Genomic DNA, 19,734 nt, shown 5'->3' with positions numbered 1-19,734 from the left:
GTTGTGTCCGCCAATAACTAAAAAATAAATATAAAAAAAATTAGCTTTTTATTGGGATGAATGATTTGATAATAAATTCTAGTCATTTTATGGCTTATAATTTTTTTGTATATGTTTTATTTTTACCTCAGGTATAGATTAATTCCACTTTTTCCAGCTGTATAGAGGTCTAAGTGAAACATAATAACTTGTATGAATATTGTTAAAGAAATGGAACCTCAATTTTACCCAGTTTTTTGACTGCATGGTATATGCACAAAGGACATAAAATCAGCATACTACATTGACATAGCCACATTTATGTTTATAGCAGCACAATTCACAATAGCTAAGTTATAAAACCAACCATTCAATGATGAAATGGGTCCATTCAATAATGACAGGACAAAAAACCGATGCTTATGTACACAATAAACTATGAATTGGCCATAAGTAAGAATGACTTTTTGACATTTGCTAGGAAATGGATGAATCTGGAGATTTTATGTGAAGTGAAACAAACCATTTCTTTAAGACCAAAAGTTGAAAGTTATTGCTGAGATGTGAAATCTGAAGCTCATAAAGTGGGGAAGGGTAAGAAAAGAAGATCAGTAGATTGCACAATTGTAAACAAAAATAAATAAATAAATAAATAAATAAATAAATAAATAAATAAAAGGGAAAAGGATAAAAATTTAAAATATATATATCTGTAAGTGAATCTTACCATTGTAACCACGAAGAACAAAATTTTAACTAGGATAAGATATATCCCATGCTTTCATAATATCATAAAAATCAATTTTACTCTCAGTTAGAACTAGAAAGAACAAATTAAAAAAAACAAATTATATTTGTTTTAAGAGCTATACGTATATTCTATTATAAATATCATACAATATAAACATCGATCAAATTTTGTATATATATATATATAATTTTGTATGTTAATACAAAATGTAGAAAGGATAATTCAAACAGGATTGTTGTTGCTATTTTTTATATTAATAACACACATAAAAAACATAAAATGTTTGAACTTAAATAAACTGTTAAATATTTTCATTAAGTGGTTTGTCTACCTTGTTGCATTTCAAAATTTCTCTTATACCATTGATGCTGGAATTACTAGAGATCTCACTACACATTCAGAATAGCTAGATCTATTAGAGAAATAACAAATAAGATTCTACACATTAGTAAATCTCTGATTAGTGGTTGTACAATTAAAATTTGAGGGTTCCCGTTCTTAATTACCATGATTTTCTCATCTGAAAAATATGTATAATTTAGATCAAGACATAAAAAATGAAAAAAAAATATTTTGGGGATAATGCCTGAGTTTTATATTGTGTTTCATAAATTTGGTGTATGTATACTTTTTTGAACTTCAATCACTTTTTCTGCAGAAGTACACTACCTATATGATAGTCTACTAACTCTTATTTCAACTTTAATTACATTACAGACTGTGCAAATGTTCATGTGGTCAATGTGTTATTTATTTACCTACTCTTATTTTAGGAACTGTTAACATTTATGGATATAGCCATTGATTTTACTGAAGAGGAGTGGGAATGCCTTCAGCCTGCTCAGAAAAATTTATATAGAGATGTGATGCTAGAGAATTATAGAAACTTTGCCTTCCTGGGTAAGTTTAATTTCCCTTTAAAATTATTAACTACTAATTATTATTTAATTTACTTCTGTTGCAGAGTATATCTTCTGTGAACTTCTCTATAAGAATGAGTTTCAGATTTGTGTTTCAATGAAAAAGGACATAAGGGCATTTTAAGTACAGATATTCTTCACTTTAGATATTACCTAGTATAATTTAGTGATGTAAACTATTGTAGACTACACATAGCAGGGGACACAGTTGAGTCATTCAAATGTCAAGGAGAAAACCAAACTAAAAAATGTTGAAAAAATCCAGCAGAAGAAATTTTCAGAAGCTTAGATTTATTTATTTTGATTGTAATCATTGAACACATACTGCCCTACATTTATCACATTTTCGAATTCCTTGTTCTCTGTTTTCTTCTTTAGTGATGTCCCAGTTTATTCAAATTAGCCATCAAAACTTACCTTTTGTTTTGAGGGCCAGCATGATCTGTTTCAAATCTTCTTGTAAGGAAACTTTTAAAGAAGCAAAGAGAAGAGAGAGAGACACACACAGTGAAAAGAAAAAAAGAAAAAAAATTACTGGCCACCTCTCTTAACAGCTGCACATATATTAATCCAAAATTACATACTTTATAATACCATTAATACATTCTAACCCAGTTTTTCTTTAAGCCCAAGTACTAGCTATCCAAGATTAGGAACAGTTAATACAAATATAGAGCCCCTTCTCCCTAAGGACATTACCACAGAGACTAGATAGTGCACCTGTAGAGTTGTCTTAATAGCTTCAGGGAGAAACTATTGGGCATTACAATTTTGGGACTCAGGGTGCCAGTTACAATCACTCCAACACTTTCCTGTCTATTCCAAGGTCAGAATACCTAATACCTCCCCTCTTTTTAAAGGCCTTTTAAATAAATAATATTACTTATCTCCGTAATGCTGGTGGGGGCAAAAAATAGGGCAGACATAGACAACAGGAAGTTCCAACATCAGTAAACATGCACCTATGAATATTTTTGACCCACATGAAATTGAGTAAACATGAAGTTAACAAATCCAACAAGTCCAAAATCCATCATCTTGTTCAACCTTATGAATGATATGTTTAAAGTAATCTAAGTCTTTGAAATAAAATTACTATTATAACTTAAATTGAAGGAACACATGTTATTAAACTTCTGATATCCTTTATGATGTAACAATAACAGACAATCAATTTTAGCATGATTGTCAAGTATGGGTTGACAATGTTGTTTTTGTTCTTCATTAAGCATATTTACATCCATGGAGGCATGAATAATACTGTTCATGATAGCATAGGTGAGTTTCATAGAAGTTTTATAATTTTGTAGAGCTAGTCCAGGTAAACCCACTAAAGAGAATATCGACTTATTACATTCTGCCTTAGAGAGAAGCTTCACTGACTCATCACTGTTTTTATCAAGAGGAATAGATCTTATATGTATAAATTGCACAGGATGGTGACCTATTAAATACTATGTGGATGGTAAGGACACATTATTCTGCTAAGACAACAATGAGACATTTTTGCAGGTATATAACAATATTATGCAAGTGAGTCAAGATATTATAATGGGTTCTAGAAGTCCAGGATCTGACAGTACTAATTTTCCCAGAGATGGTGTACAGAAACAGACCAAAATTGTTATTAAGACCAAAGCATTTACAGAGTTTTGTGTGAGTTTATCAATCAAAGCAGTAACAAAGTTATCTAGAGTACATTCTAACCCCATTTTAGTCAACACCTGTTGAGCTGAGGCTCTTAATGGTTTTATATTCCCCCTCCCAGTAACTAGAATTAACTAGAATTCATGTATCTTTGGGTCCTAATTTAATGATCCTCCTCTTTTAAGAAGAATGATTATTCTCTTGTTTGGATGAACTCTTATCTTCCAGGGTTAAATAAAACTTAGAAATAAGCTTGTGAAGTCCCTGATGTACATTTATAGTTGCTATTTTTCATGCATGAAGGTAGAGTCCAAACAGGACATGTTGGCATAAGAGTAGCAGTCTATGCTTTTTCCCACATGATCAAAAATGCTGGTCAGATGGAACCTCATGTATTACATAATTTTTTTTAGTAATGGCTGTTTGAGAATAAAATGTCTATTCAATGCAGATGAACAATTTTGTGTATTAAATTTATGTTGTATATTGAACACATTGCCTGTAAATAAAAAAATATTTAAAGTATATAAATATAAGAGAGGCTAGATCTTTGTTTGTTTCTGTTTTAAAAGGAACATATTAGGATACAATTTGCTCACTCAACAAAAGCTTGTCCAAAAGAATTATGAGAAATTTCATGATTTAAAACTATATCTCATTGATTATAAATTGTGCAAAAGGATAAGATGAAAAGGCAGGAGCATTATCCATCTCTAAACAAATAGGGCCTCTAGAAGCAGATCATGCTTGGTTTATTTCCATGCTCTCTGCTGGAACTGACTTGAAATTTTCATTTTTTAGATTCGATTCTGTTAGCAATTTTTTCTTTTGTTTTATGTTTTAAAATAATGCATTAGTAATCATAAATATTTTGAAGTGAATGAATCATTATAATTTTATTTTGTTATATATATATATATTTATTTATTTATTTTGATTAGTGATTTAATTTCTGGATCTTTTTTTTTTATTGTGGTATGCTTGGATTCTTTTCACACTTCCTATATATATAGGAAATGTGAAATAATATATGGAGTCTTTGACTATAATATTAACCCTACACAAAACACAGTATATATACATATATAACACTTCTCTTTATATATCCTATAGATTTTTAATTTTTACAGTATTGTACAAGTTGCTTAGACTTTTCTTAAACTTGGTACTGCTTGATAAGCCTCTCCCATATTGGTAGAATTTCAAATTTGCACACTAGTAATGCCCCTCTAATTTTTTCTTAAAGAATTTTTTACATAAACATTGTGCTCATTGATGTTAATATTTTTCAATTTCACTCCCTAAACTTTTTAAAATAGTTATTTAGTGTTCTTTGAGTAATTCATAACTGTCAATCTCCTTATGTTAAATTCTTAATGTTTTTTTTTCTTTTTTGTCACTTGGATTTAGCCATGCTTCTCTTTGTTTATATTTGCTGTACTGTTTTTTATTTGTTCATTAAAGGAGCCATCAGTAGATGTTATAAGTGTTATAAGAAATATATGCAGGACTTTGAATTAAGTGAAAGGTGGCAGGCAGATATTAAGTTGAACGAGCATTTGATTCACATGTGGAACTCAGAAATTTAGTGAGCAAAATTTTGCTCACCAGGTACTGTGTTTTGTGTAGGGTTGATATTATAGTGAAAGTCTCCATATTTTTATTTATTGAGCATAATAGGGTCAAGAGTTTTATTTTACCACATAGTGAGTGTATTATGTTCTTCATAAATACTAGTAGAAGGAATATAATACCCGTAGGAACAAAATTGATAATTATATGAAATAATTCTTGTGTTAATTCATTCTATTTATTCATTTTAACTTGTACATAGTATAAAATACCATGATATATTTATAGATGAACAAAGATGTATTTGTCAATAAAGGAAATTCTCATATCACATGAATGTGAAATTATAAAAATTAATTTAATATACTTTACTGTCATGTGCTGAATTCATCCAAATATTATGGCCATAGGCTATGCAAGGTTTTTATAGTCCTTTAAAAAATGTTTTTATGATAAATTTTATAGACATATATGTGTATATTTCTTAGTAAATTTTTTGTTCATATTTCTTTTTAAGAGTCCATTGCCTCTTTAACCTTGTTGAGTATTTATGGTATTATCACTCAAAATCTACTAGTTATTTTCATGTCTATGTCATGGTAGACCACAAACATTTTTTGGACATTCTTTAAAAAGCCAGAAATGTTTGTATATGTTTTACATTTCTCTTGTTCTACTGACAGTGAAGGTAGCTGGTAAATATTTCCTAAATACACAATACTATCTTATGAAGGAAAAAAAGGCTGTTAATAATACTTTTCTACACTTTATTATATTACTCTTCTTAATGATGTACTCCTCTTGGATACTGTGGTCTCTACAATAATTTTGGTAATATTCTCAATATAATTTTGTCTGTACATTTTTTATTTAACTAATATATAATTTGGATTTATGGTGACTTTGGAATTACTAATATGCTACACTCCTGATGTAATTACTTTACCTTAATTTTATGTTACATATGCAAAATATATTTATCGCAGTCTAATAGGTATTGTTTTTATTTTTGTCTATTTCAGCCATGACTCCTAATCATACCCAAGTATATTTACCAGAAAAGGGCCTAAAACATATATTTCATGAAGTAATAAGTGCAAAATGTATAAGTTGTAATCTTGAATATTTACCACAAAAGAAAATTGGGAAAACTACAAGTGAGAGGGAACACCAGAAATCATATAAAAAATCAGGTTTTGTTCTCCACCAGAGAATTTATACTGAAGAGAGGCCCTACAAATATAGAGAATGTGGCAAAGCTTTTAGTAGAAAAAAAAGTCTTATTTACCACAGAGGAAACCACAATGGAGAAAAGCCCTACAAATGTCAAGTATGTGCCAAAGCTTTTGGTCAAAAATCACACCTTATTAGCCACAGAGGAACTCACACTGGAGAGAAGACCCACAAATGCACAGAATGTGGCAAAGCTTTTGGTCAAAAATCAAGCCTTATTTGCCACAGAAAAACTCACACTGGAGAGAAGCCCTACAAATGTAAAGACTGTGGCAAAGCTTTTAGTCGAAAATCACACCTAATTTACCACAGCAGATCTCACACTGGAGAGAAGCCCCACAAATGTACAGAATGTGGCAAAGCTTTTGGTCAAAAGTCAAGCCTTATTTGCCACAAAAAAACTCACACTGGAGAGAAGCCCTACAAATGTAAAGACTGTGGCAAAGCTTTTAGTCGAAAATCACACCTAATTTACCACAGCAGATCTCACACTGGAGAGAAGCCCTACAAATGTACAGATTGTGGCAAAGCTTTTCGTCAAAAATCATACCTCATTTGCCACAAGAGAACTCACACTGGAGAGAAGCCCCACAAATGTACAGAATGTGGCAAAGCTTTTGGTCAAAAATCAAGCCTTATTTGCCACAGCAGAACTCACACTGGAGAGAAGCCCTACAAATGTAAAGATTGTGGCAAAGCTTTTAGTCAAAAATCACACCTAATTTACCACATCAGATCTCACACTGGAGAGAAGCCCTACAAATGTAAAGACTGTGGCAAAGCTTTTGGTAAAAATTCAGGCCTTATTTGCCACAGGAGAACTCACACTGGAGAGAAGCCCTACAAATGTAAAGATTGTGGCAAAGCTTTTGGTCAAAAATCAAGCCTTATTTGCCACAGCAGATCTCACACTGGAGAGAATCCCCAAAAATGTATAGAATGTGGCAAAGCTTTTGGTCAAAAATCAAGCCTTATTTGCCACAGAAGTGCTCACACAGGAGAGAATCCCTACAAATGTAAAGATTGTGGCAAAGCTTTTAGTCAAAAATCACACCTAATTTACCACAGCAGATCTCACACTGGAGAGAAGCCCTACAAATGTAAAGACTGTGGCAAAGCTTTTGGTCAAAATTCAGGCCTTATTTGCCACAGGAGTACTCACACTGGAGAGAAGCCCTACAAATGTAAAAATTGTGGCATAGCTTTTAGTCGAAAATCACACCTAATTTACCACAGCAGATCTCACACTGGAGAGAAGCCCTACAAATGTACAGATTGTGGCAAAGCTTTTCGTCAAAAATCATACCTCATTTGCCACAGGAGAACTCACACTGGAGAGAAGCCCCACAAATGTACAGAATGTGGCAAAGCTTTTGGTCAAAAATCAAGCCTTATTTGCCACAGCAGAACTCACACTGGAGAGAAGCCCTACAAATGTACAGAATGTGGCAAAGCTTTTTGTCAAAAATCAACCCTTATTCACCACAGGAGAACTCACACTGGAGAGAAGCCCTACAAATGTAAAGACTGTGGCAAAGCTTTTAGTCGAAAATCACACCTAATTTACCACAGCAGATCTCACACTGGAGAGAAGCCCTACAAATGTACAGATTGTGGCAAAGCTTTTCGTCACAAATCATACCTCATTTGCCACAGGAGAACTCACACTGGAGAGAAGCCCCACAAATGTACAGAATGTGGCAAAGCTTTTGGTCAAAAATCAAGCCTTATTTGCCACAGCAGAACTCACACTGGAGAGAAGCCCTACAAATGTACAGAATGTGGCAAAGCTTTTTGTCAAAAATCAACCCTTATTCACCACAGGAGAACTCACACTGGAGAGAAGCCCTACAAATGTGCAGAATGTGGCAAAGCTTTTGGTCACAAATCACATCTTATTTGCCACAGGAGAACTCACTAGAGAGAAGTCCTACAAATGTAAAGAATGTGGGGCTAACAACAGAATTTATACAGAAAAGAACCTTTACAAATTGAAAAAAATGCAGCAAAATTTTAATAAGAAATCAATTATTTTCACTACTAGGCTATTTATTTTGGAAAGACATAAATGTAGAGAATGTAGAAAAATTTTGAATTATATATCATATATTACTAGACATCAGAGAGAACACATTGGAGAGAAGCTATACAAATGAGCCCATTACTCTAAGAAAGGGACAACATTTAATCCTCACCACAATAACTATAGCTTAGAGAATGTTTTGAAATGTGAAAGTTGACAATGTGTCAATGCCTCCAATATTTATTCACCAATACTCAGAACCTGTGGATACATACTGGTTAGAGAAAATACAAATGGAAAAAAATGTAGCTACATGTTTCTTAAACACTGCTTATTTTGGAAAATTCATTGTGCCCAGAAACCCTAAAAAGTTAAATAATATATCCAAAATGTATTTCAATTTTAAATTCATTAAACATCTGAAAACTCATACTAGTAGTAAAAATTTAACAGATTTTGTCCAAAATATATGTCTTATATAACAGTGTAACATTTATAATAAATGTGAGAGTATAGTAAAGTTATTATCTATATACTTTACCTTGATGTATATGAGGATCAGTAAAATACTAAACTCATTTAAGTTTAGAAAACAAGTAGTTGTCTTTAGCTTTTGCTTAAATTTATTAAGCATTATCAAGTTATTTTTTAGAAATATCAGTCATAAATAACATACATACATAGTGAAGAAACATCATCTTTGAAAGAATATAATTGTGTTTTCTAAATCAAAAATTACTATTTTCACCTTTGAATACTAAGAAAAGAATTATATGAAATCTATTTTTGATGTTTAACACTGAAGTGTAATATTTTAAACTTTAATTTTTTGTTGTATTTCAGTTTAAGTTTAGGTATTTTTATACACTGAGGCACATTCTTAAGCCCTCTTTCCACTTTTTCAAATGTTGAGACTGAATTGCTAAGTTGCTTGAAACCACACTAGGTTGCTGAGGCTGAATTTATACTATGAAACTACTCAGCTTCCAAATTTGCTTGGATTAAAAGCATGGACCATCATGCCAGGTTTACAGTGCTTTTTTTTTTTACCTATATTTACCTTATGTATGCAATATGTCTTTATAACTGAATATTTGTTGATATGTTAACACTCATGTATTGCATCCTGTTTTTAAATGACAGATATAATAGTGTCCCACTTGACTAAATGTTGTATGTTACAATAAAACATACTGTTGAGTAAATAATACTCTAGCATCTGTTAATACTTCTACACATTTTAAATAAACTTAATGTGGAATACAATTTGCTTAAGTTTGATCATTATTTTTTTTCTGTTTGTATTTATGGTGAAATTAAGAGTTATAAGAAAGATATAGATATAGGAAAATTAGCACCAGATTTTCATATCTTGAATTATAAATTTTAATATTTTAACTTTTTAACATTTTAACATTTCCTAGTGATTTTAATAGACTGAATTTCCACAAAGTTAAAGGTAGCTCTTACAGGAGAGAAGAGCTTTATCTTTCTTGTGTGCATAATGGCCTTCCAGACTTCATCCTCATTGAAGACTTTTCATTTTTCTATGAATGAGGTCAATGATCAGTGTTTTCATGTACATTAGCAAATTGTTACATTCTTGTTATTCTATAGGTAGTGTTATTTCAGGGCAGAAATTAGAGAAATGGATGTGGAGTCAAGGTTGAGTGAGTCCTTATACTTATGACAAAATGATCAATGAGCTATGTTTTATAGTTTCATTTTCTGAGGACCAAGTAGTAAGAGGTAAACTGAGAAGGTTTTATGTAAAGATTACGTTTATTATCATAAAATGTTGACTTTTCAGCTACAATAGGGTAAAAGCTTCTTATACTCAGAATCCATACAAAAATCATATTGAATATCATTCACAATTTTATAAACATTACATATAATTCATGAAGAACAGAGTTTACGGCAACATATGCTTAAGAACAAGGTCTGAGGGCTGGGGATGTGGCTCAAGCGGTAGTACGCTCGCCTGGCATGTGTGCGGCCCAGGTTCCATCCTCAGCACCACATACAAAGCAAAGATGTTTCTGCTGAAAACTAAAAAATAAATATTAAAAAATTCTTTAACAAAAAAGAACAAGATCTGAAGAAATTGTACACTCTCCAATATAGACATACTTATAACAATTTAATTATACATGAAACTACACTAAATGAGAAGAAATATTAATTAGATCAACACACAATGATATAGAAATAAAAACTTGTAAATACTTAAGGAAGAGACCAATAGTGGATGAAGTGTGTTTTCAAATGCTAGGGAAAAATGGACATATAATCAGTTAAAGGTAATTTAAGGAAGATAAGTTATCCACTTGGAGGTAAAACATCATTTGAAAGAAAAAGTGTCACAAAGTAAGCAAAGATTATTCACTTCCATTTGTATGCTTTGTAATATTTTCCAAAAGTATTCTGCTTATTTTATTACAGTCAAATTGGGAAACAATCCAGAAAGTTAAAAAAGACAAGTATTGCTCTTCTGGTTTAAAAAGCAAGAAAAGAAATAGAGTGAGATTTATTGAGGTAGAAAATTTTACTAGTTACAGTTAAAAAAAAAAAAAAAGAACTGAGATTACCAGAGTCTAAGTATCATGTATTGCAGCCATGGCTGCACAGGGCATTTTTGCTTAACAAAGAATTTGTTTACGTATGTATGCTTAAAAAACATTGCTGTTTTTAGTCAGTCTTTTTCATTAATAACAATGATGTACCTTTCAACAGTTTCCAGCCACAAAAATACAAAATTTCAGAAATCTTCTGGTTCATCCTCCCTATATTATGCCACAATATTCACCAGGACAACATAATCTAAACCTATTGTCAGCCCCATCAAGGCATTCACTTCTGCAAATTTTAAGGCCTAACATATAATGGATAGAAAAGTATGATACATGGAACAACATAATTTTGCTTAGTAAAAATAATTGTTTTTCATGAAAAATATATCACAACTCCTTTGTCTTGGGATTACATTAGAAAAAAATGAGGTGATTATACTGTGTATTATGACCTTAGGCTATGAGCCTTAAAATTACCTTAAAATACAAAAAAAAATTAGTGTTTATTTTTAAATATAGTTTTTATATTTTAAATATTCAAATTCCACAGCAATCAATGATACAAAAATATGAGAAAAACAACTGCAGTTTGGTGTCTCATCATGACATTTCAATACCTGCTGTAGATTGCCTGTGGCTTCTACTTTTAATTTTTTTTTAAAAAAATGATTTTTCCATACAATTTGGGTGAAGTGGAGGACAAAATCTCCTGCATTGTTTTCCTGAGCAAGCCATCATACTTGAAACAACTGAAACCCAAATCAAAATATGTTTACTCTTAACTCATCTAGCATAAAACAAATCCACTTTCTTCTGGTTGAATATCTTGAGCAAAAAATATGTTACCTGGGAGCTAAAAAAGTATGACCTAAATGGAGAGATCTTTTTTGCATAAGGCAAATTGCACTTTTTGTATTTGATTTTTCTGCCTGTGAAGATCTACATTTATTTTCCTACAATGTTATTATGATTGATGGTGACTTGTGTGATTACAGGAGGCTGTAAATGTGTTTGAGTCCTTTCCCTGGTAAAAAATACTATAATTTGTACTCTAATAGGAGACTAAAAATGGGGCTAGAAAAACCTATTTTTTAATCTACCTATTTATTCCTGGTTTTCTAATGGTTTTGATCTAATCAGTTCAGACCATTTCTGATTATTGGGTGTCATCAAAATGTAAATTCCCTATATAATCTTTAGCAATGAGACAATTCTTCCCATTAAAAATAAACATTCTCATAGAGTCTTTGCTATATTCTAAGGAACAACTCTTGTTTTTGCTTTACTAAACAATAAATTCCTCATATTTGAGTCCCAAAGTAAATGGTAATACATTAACCTAAGCACCATGAGGAATATAAGAAACACAAGATATCACCTTTGAAATATAAAAAAAAAATAAGTATCAGAAGTGCTAAGCCATTACCATCTAAACTATACCAGAGCTTTTAACATGTAAACTTAGATGTTCTACTCACTCTCATAGTAAGATGCCTTAGACTCAAAGATATTTAATCACTCACTAAAAGTCACTCAGTGAATGCATAACAGTTTTTATTCTAAAGATTTTACAGAATTTTTCAGTAATACATTGCAAAGTCTCACCTGTCTTCTTTAGAAATAAAAAAACAGATGTTGTGTTAGTCTGTTTTATAATGTTATAGAAAAATACCAGAAACAGTCTAATGTATAAAAAGAGATATAAATGCATAAAAATATTATCTGAGAGGCTGGCGGTATGACTCAGTGGTAGAGTGCTCACCTGTCACATGCAAGAATCTGAGTTCAATTCTCAGCACCACATATAAATGAGTAGTTAAACAAAATAAAGGTATTGTGTCCAACTACAACTTATAAATAAAAATATTTTTTGAATACGTAGTTCTGAAGATTTAAGTGCACTGTGCGGTAGCACGCTCGCCTGGCATGCATGCAGTCCAGATTCGATCCTCAGCATCACATACAAACAAAGATGTTGTGTCCGCCAAAAACTAAAAAATAAATATTAAAAAATTCTCTCTCACTCTCTTAAAAAAAAAAAAAGAGTAGTTAGCAAATATATTTTCTCCAATTCCTTAGGTTCTTTCTTCATGTTACTAATTGTTTCCTTTGCTGTGCAGAAGCTTTTTAATTTGATGCCATTCTGTTTATTAACTTTTGTCATTATTTTCTGAGCTTTAGGAGTTCTAATAAGAAAGTCATTGCCTGTACCTATATGCTGGAGTCTCAAATGTATATTTTCTTCCAAGGATTTGCATAGTTTCTGGTCTAATTCCTGGGCTTTTGATCTCTTTCAAGTTTGTACAGGGTCTAATCTTATTTGTCTACATATGGATAACCAATTTTCCTGGCACCACTTGTTTAAAGCCTGTCTTTTCTCCCAATATGTTTTTGGCATCTTTGTCAAGAATCAGATGAGTGTTAACTGTGTTGGATCTTTTTCTGTGTCTTCTCTTCTTTCCCATTGGTCTATGTATCTGGTTTTATGACAGAGCCATGCAGTGGTTATTTCCATAGCTTTGTAGTACAATTTGAAGTCAGGTATTGTGATGATGCCTCCAGCTTGCTTTATTGACTTAGAATTGTTTTGGCTATTCTGAATATTTTATTCTTCCAAATGGATTTCAGGACTGTTTGTTCTAGTTCTGGAAAAATGACATTTATTATTATTATTTTAAATTTATATATGACAACAGAATGCTTTACAATTCATATTACATATATAGAGCACAATTTTTCATATCTCTCATTGTATACTAAGTATATTCACACCAATTCATGGGTATTTTGATGGGAGTTGCATCAAATCTGTATGTTGCTCCTAAAACCAATTTCAAACATATACAATCATATTAGTAGTGATTTTAGTGTCCAAAAAGAGATCTACTAAACAATAATTACTGGGCTGGTTTGGTGACTTGTAGTCCTAACTACTCAGAAGGCCAAGCCAGGAGGATTGCTTGAGTCCAGGTGTTGGAGATCAGGTTAGGCAACATAGCAAGACCCCCATCTTAAAAATAATAATAATTACTGATGTCAAAACACATCTCAATCATTATGCTAGTCACCAACTATTCATTGTTTTCCTTGAAACTCTAATATACAATTAGTGAATGTCAATTTAGGACTAATTGTGCTGTTTTATAGAGGAGAAAGCTGATTATAATACTAAGTGAAATCATCTGTCATGAACTGATTTGTGTTTATTTAATCACAATTATCATGCTGATGACTCTACATATTAAGTCTCCACCTATAGGCCCCTAGGTGCTAATTTTAAAAAACGTGAGTTTTGATTAAAAATAAGAAAAGAAACCCCTCCATATGCATTTCAATAATTCAAATTGTATCATAATTTGACTATTAACACAAGGGAAAATCAATGCAACTAATTCAGATTTAAATTCAAGATTACACAGTGCAAAAGAGGGAATAGTCTTGGAAAGGGAAGTAGAAAAATGTAAGATCCTTCTTAGAGGTCAGAAAAAATAAAATAAAATTTCCTTCAGAATAACAACTGGACATAAAGCTTTCAAGAAATGTTAGCTACTAGCTTTCTTCTCTGACAATCGGTTTTGTCAGTTGGTTCCCACTAAGTTGTGGACTTTTTCCGACCAGGACCAGATATCTTGTCTTTTGATTTTCATCCACTCCCACACCATGCTAGGGCTTTGGTAGCACAAAATGAGAATTAAAAATATGCTTTTGAATTAAATAATTTCTTCCCTTATGGATAAAGATAAGAATCTCAAGATCTTAGCCTGAAGACTAATGTCCATCTCTCTGCCCCCACCTGTCCCCGCCTTAAAACAAAAGCAGGCCACTGTCTCCAGTTTACACCCTCACTCACAGTTCCATTCACCTTCCCCTTTCCTAATCAGAGGGATCTTGGGGTGGGGCTTCAAGGAACCTCAAGGAGATTGAAGGGGAGGGAGCCTGGAATCATAGACTAGCTGTGACAAGTCAGGGGTGGGATTTGGTAGTTCAGAAAAGGAGGTACCAGACCAGGAATGGGGGATGGGAGTGATGGTGAAGTGGAGTGGGCTAGTTTAGGATGGACCAGAAATGAGACATTAAGGAAAGCAAGAAAGGACCAGTTGGCGGGGGGGGGGGGGGGGATGGGTGGGTGACTACTAGAATCATGTGGAGGGTCGCTTGTGAGGGCACAGAAGCAAAGGCAGGTGATTGGACGAGAAGGAGAGTCCCAGTTGCCAAGGCAGCGACTAGAGGAGAAGGTCTTCAGTCCATGAGAAGGTCTTGACTAGAGAAGGACGGAGCTCCAGCTCCGTGTGTTCTCCAGTAGAGTCTGTGGATTGACCCCCAGATATCCCTGCTGAGGTGTCACCTGGGAAAGGCTTAAGCCTTCCCGGGCGCCACCCCTCTGTGCTTTGCTACCCACCCCACCCGCCCCCCTGAGCCCCGCCTCCGCCCCCTGACGCCCGCCACAGCCTACTCCACCCCGTCACCGACTCCCCAAGGTGACCACAATATGGCTGCAGCGCCAGTGCTGCTCTTCTTGCTGTTCGTGCTGTGGCTGACCTGGCGAGTGCCGGGCCAACTGGACCCGAGCACCGGCTGGCCCTTGTGGAAGCACAAACTCTGTGCAGACGACGAATGCAGCAGTGAGTGCGCAGGTGGGCGGGCCGCCCAGGGTCTCTGTGGTGGCTCTTTGGGGCCGCATGGGGCTCCAATCCCCCGGTCCCCTGCCCCGTGGGCTGGGCTAGGGGGTTATAGGATGACGGGTGGGGCGCAGGAGTGACAGAGCCTCAGGACCTTGCGTGTGTCCCCTCCGGCTCTGCCGCGCCTCAGCCAGCCCGCTCAGGTTGCTGAGATGCTAAGCCAATGGTGCAGACTTCACCAGCAGTCAAATTCATAGACCAATAGTGAATGGAGGGCCTAGGGTTGTAGCTCAGTGGTAGAGCGCTTGTCTAACATGTGAGGCACTGGGTTTGATTCTCAGCACTGCATACAAATAAATAAAATAAAGGTCCATCAAAAACTAAACTAAAAAAAATTAGGCAAAAGCTTAAAAAAATAGTAGTGAATGGGAATCTCAGGGTTGAGAAAGACCTTAGAAGCAACTGGTCCAACTTCTTAATAACTGCATGTTGGACTCCTGCTGTTTAATCAAACGTATCCCAGGCTGTAACTCATACTGAAATTCCACCCCTACAAGCTCTCAGTTCTTACTGGAATTCTACCTCATTCACAGAGCCTAAATGCAGGTCTGTATCCAATTCCCTTTAGTCTCTCTTGATATTACTGTGTTCTTTTTAAATAGCTGTCATCTGTCCATTCAATAAATAATTGTTGAGTATCTCTGCCAGGTGCCAGATACTGTGTTAAGCCTTGGCTCATTCCACCTGCAAATCTGCAAACCAAGACTTCCTCTCTTTCAGCTTTCCTAAAATTTTAAACACAAGGATTCACCAGCACTAAATCCATGTTTGTTGAATGTGACCCTGGTCTATATATCTCTGGTTTTAAATTTTCCCTTGAGTAAATATTGTTCTGGTAGCAGTTGTATGGCCATGGAAGTAGTGGAGAGTAGACTGCAGATTGTTCATTTTATAATTGAAGGGTCTAATAGCTCTAATTAGGATTTTGAAGTTTTCTTCTCTGTGTTAATTGTCTTTAGGAGAGCCAAATATTCCAGGCACTGTGACTCATATATTTAGTGAAACACTTGATGAATATTGAAACTGAAGAGAGACAATTCTTATTCTATAGCATAAAATAAAATAGCCATTTCCCCTTTCAATTTTAGAGCTACTTATAACAGAAGGTACTCCTGTTGATGCTGCTGATACAGAAAACCAACTAGAGATAAAGGTGGAAGAGCCAGAAGATGCCACCACCATACTTTTCTTGTTACATTCATTCTTGCTTTATTTGTCTAAGATGGTAAGTTTGACATAGTTTCTTCAATTAGAATGTTGATTATTTACTAGTTTTTAAGTGGCTTCTGGTCATGAAGTGAAGAACTTAAAATGTCTTTATGAAAATTACTCCTGATCCTTTGAGTAGATAGCTCCTGAAACAAAAGCCATAGGGGTGTGGCTTTAATGGCTACTTGGTTTAGCACATGAGGAAGATTTGCTGTCTACCAAGGCTGGACATTTGCACACCTATAAAAACTTGGTTCTTCCCCTCAGAACCTTTCATTCTGGCAGGGAGATAACAGCATTCACTTGAAACACAGTAAGATAATGGCAGAAAGAGAGGTATTTATTCGATGGTAGAACATTATTGTCCATAAATGCATTTATTATGGTTGGAAGGGTGATCAATAAGGTCAGAAAGTGGTTGAGATGTGTTTGAAGCACAGGCAAAGGGCAAACAGGAGTCTGACATGTGGTTTGTTGTTGATTAGACAGGCTGGGGTGGTGGGGGAAGCTGGCAGTCAGAAGAAATGTGTTCAGAGAAATGGAAACATGAAGAAAGGATATTTGGGGAGGGCAGGAGAATGTGAATAGTTGGTGTTGTAAAGTGTGAAGTTGGAGGGGGATGGGCCTGTTGGAGAGGCCAGCAAATCTTAACTGAAGTCATGAGCCAAAGTAGCATTAGACCATTAATAGTGGGGATCCTTAGAAAGTTTTAAGAATGAAAAGGAATTAGGTTAGATCTGTTTCTTAGAAAGAGTCACTTAAGGCTGATCTTTCTAAAGAAAATCATGATTCAAACAAGACATTTAATCTGTCTAGAAGCTTATCTAAGCATTTTAGGACTTACCTCCCCCCCATTGGTATTTGTTGATATTGGACTTTTAGAATTTAATTATAGGAATGAGAAAGCTTTTAGAGGTTGGAGGTCCTAGGGCCTTTGTGACAGTAATCCTCCTCAACTGAAGTTGTTTCCTGTAGATTGTGTTATTTCAAAGCTTGTGTAAGAAAGATGATGTTGTTGTTTTCCTTGTAAAATGTATAGATTTTGAAGCCAGGTAGATGTGGTTTCAAATCCCAAGCTTATCATTTAGAAGTTTGGGCAAATAACTAAACTTTTGAAAAAAGTTTTCCTCACCTGAAAAATGTAGATAATGCTTACTCCAATCATAAGAATTAAATGATTTGACAAGGTAAAATGTCTGGTGAGGTGTCTGGCATTTTGAAGGGTTTTACCCCTACGCACCCCCTAATTCTCATGTAGGCAGTCAGAAGGTGGTATAAATCAATGAATACCTGGGGAGGAAAGACCACCAGGGTGGAAAAGATGTGGTGGGGAGAAACAAATCATTTTTCAGTTGGCTCCATGTTTGTTCATGATGGTGGCAGCCACCTGGGTAAGGGGTATGTACAAGCCAGGCAGTTAGAATAATGATATTTCCAGTGATTAAAGCAGTCTTCCACAGTCATAATTTGATTATCAGAATGAATCAGCATCACTTGGAAAGTTAACAGCCTCACGATATGGGAAGGATTTCTTTATTCATATTTTTAGGTATGCACAGAGCCCTCCTCTAGGTCTAGTTCGGGGGACACGAATGTGGTGCAGGTGTGTCAGTGATTGTACGGTGATAGGTAAGACATAGATGTGAGTGGCAAAGAAGAGGCACAATGTTAAAAGACTGATTTTAAAGGAGATTTCAAAAAGGCATTTTGATGGCCCAGTATGTACAGGACATTGTGTGAGGACGAAAAGAGTCTAACAGGTGTAAGGCATGATTGTGATTTTTGAAAGCCTTAAGAAAAAGACTTAACAAATATATGCAAAAATTATGAACAAATCAATGTAAAATCTTAAACAAGTAGTATGATATCTGATAGGACTGGAGAGTAATAGGCTCTGATGTGTTTGGGAGATGTGCACCAATCAGGTTCATTGATCAATGGAATCTTAGTAGAATCTTAGTGTTAGAAGAAACCTTGGAAGGCTGTTAATCTAGTTTCTCACTCATTGCTATTATTTTCTTTACTGTGGCCCTGACGAGTAGTTATGAGGCCTGTACACCAGTATTTCCTAGCATGAGTCACTCTCTTACAAGGCTATATGTTCTTCTGTTGTCTAGTTCATCCTTGTATTGACTCCAAATTTTCCTCCACATGATTTCCTCTATAAAACTGAATTCTTTTCTACATAGAAATCCTTTAAATATTTGAAGTTATATCTTAATTTAAAAATTATTTTTAGTATTTTTATCATGGAAACTTTCAAATAAGAGCAGAGAGAATAGTAGGGGACTATAGGTAACCATAACATACTGTACATTTTAGAATACTAGAAGAAAAGGTTGTGAAAGTTTTACCATAGAGAAATGATGTTTGAGGAGGTAGATATATTTAACTGATTTAAACGTTACATAGTGTAATCATGCATCAAAATGTCATGTTACCTACTTCAATAATTATAATGTTTGTTTCTATGTACTAGTTAAAAAATAAATTTAATTAGAAAAGCTTTAAAGAAAAGCACAGAGAATAGTATAATGAACCCACGGGCCATCACCCAACTTAACAGTAATTCCTTGATAGCCAATATCAGTGAGTTTTTTTTAATTTGTTCTAATTGGTTATACATGATAGCAGAATGCATTTCGATTCATTGTATATAAATGGAACAAAACTTTTCCTAGTTGTACACAACACATTTGTATTCCTACATGTACCTCGGGTAATAAGGTTCATCTCATTCCACCATCTTTCCTATCCCTATGCCCCCTCACCTGTCCTACCTCCCCTTTGCCCAGTCAAAGTTCCTCCATTCTTTCCATGCCTCTTACCACCCACCTTACCCCCATTATGGGTCAGCATCCACTTTCAGAGAGAACATACAGCTTTTGGTTTTTGGGATTGGCTTACTTCCCTTAACCTGATATTCCCATTCACCCGCAGATGCCATAATTTTTTTCTCTTTTAAGGCTATAAGTAATATTCCATTTCATATATGTACCACAGTTTCTTTATCCATTCATCTGTTGAAAGGTTGGTTCCACAAAACTATGGAATGCTTCACAAATGTGGGTGTCATCCTTGCTCAGGGACCATGCTAATTTTTTCTGTATTGTTCCAATTTTAGTATATGTGCTGCCAAAGCAAGCAC

General features: G+C 34.3%; 1 protein-coding gene and 1 non-coding gene across 2 annotated transcripts in view; one reads left to right on the top strand and one right to left on the bottom strand.

Moving 5' to 3' along the window:
- LOC144371422 (uncharacterized) overlaps positions 1 to 8,023 on the top strand; it is a 308,519-nt gene extending 300,496 nt beyond the window's left edge. Inside the window, exons 2-3 of the mRNA XM_078033741.1 lie at positions 6,213 to 6,875; positions 7,377 to 8,023. Coding sequence (XP_077889867.1) covers positions 6,213 to 6,875; positions 7,377 to 8,023 — 1,310 coding nt within the window. The remainder of the gene's footprint in view (positions 1 to 6,212; positions 6,876 to 7,376) is intronic.
- Positions 8,024 to 19,627: 11,604 nt separating this feature from the next.
- On the bottom strand, positions 19,628 to 19,734 carry LOC144371562 (U6 spliceosomal RNA). The gene has a single exon (XR_013431508.1). It is a non-coding gene; the product is annotated as a U6 spliceosomal RNA (small nuclear RNA).

This window comes from Ictidomys tridecemlineatus, chromosome 16 (genome assembly GCF_052094955.1).
Source record: "Ictidomys tridecemlineatus isolate mIctTri1 chromosome 16, mIctTri1.hap1, whole genome shotgun sequence".
In the NCBI taxonomy this organism is placed as follows: domain Eukaryota; kingdom Metazoa; phylum Chordata; class Mammalia; order Rodentia; family Sciuridae; genus Ictidomys; species Ictidomys tridecemlineatus.
This window is presented reverse-complemented; position numbering and strand designations above follow the sequence as displayed.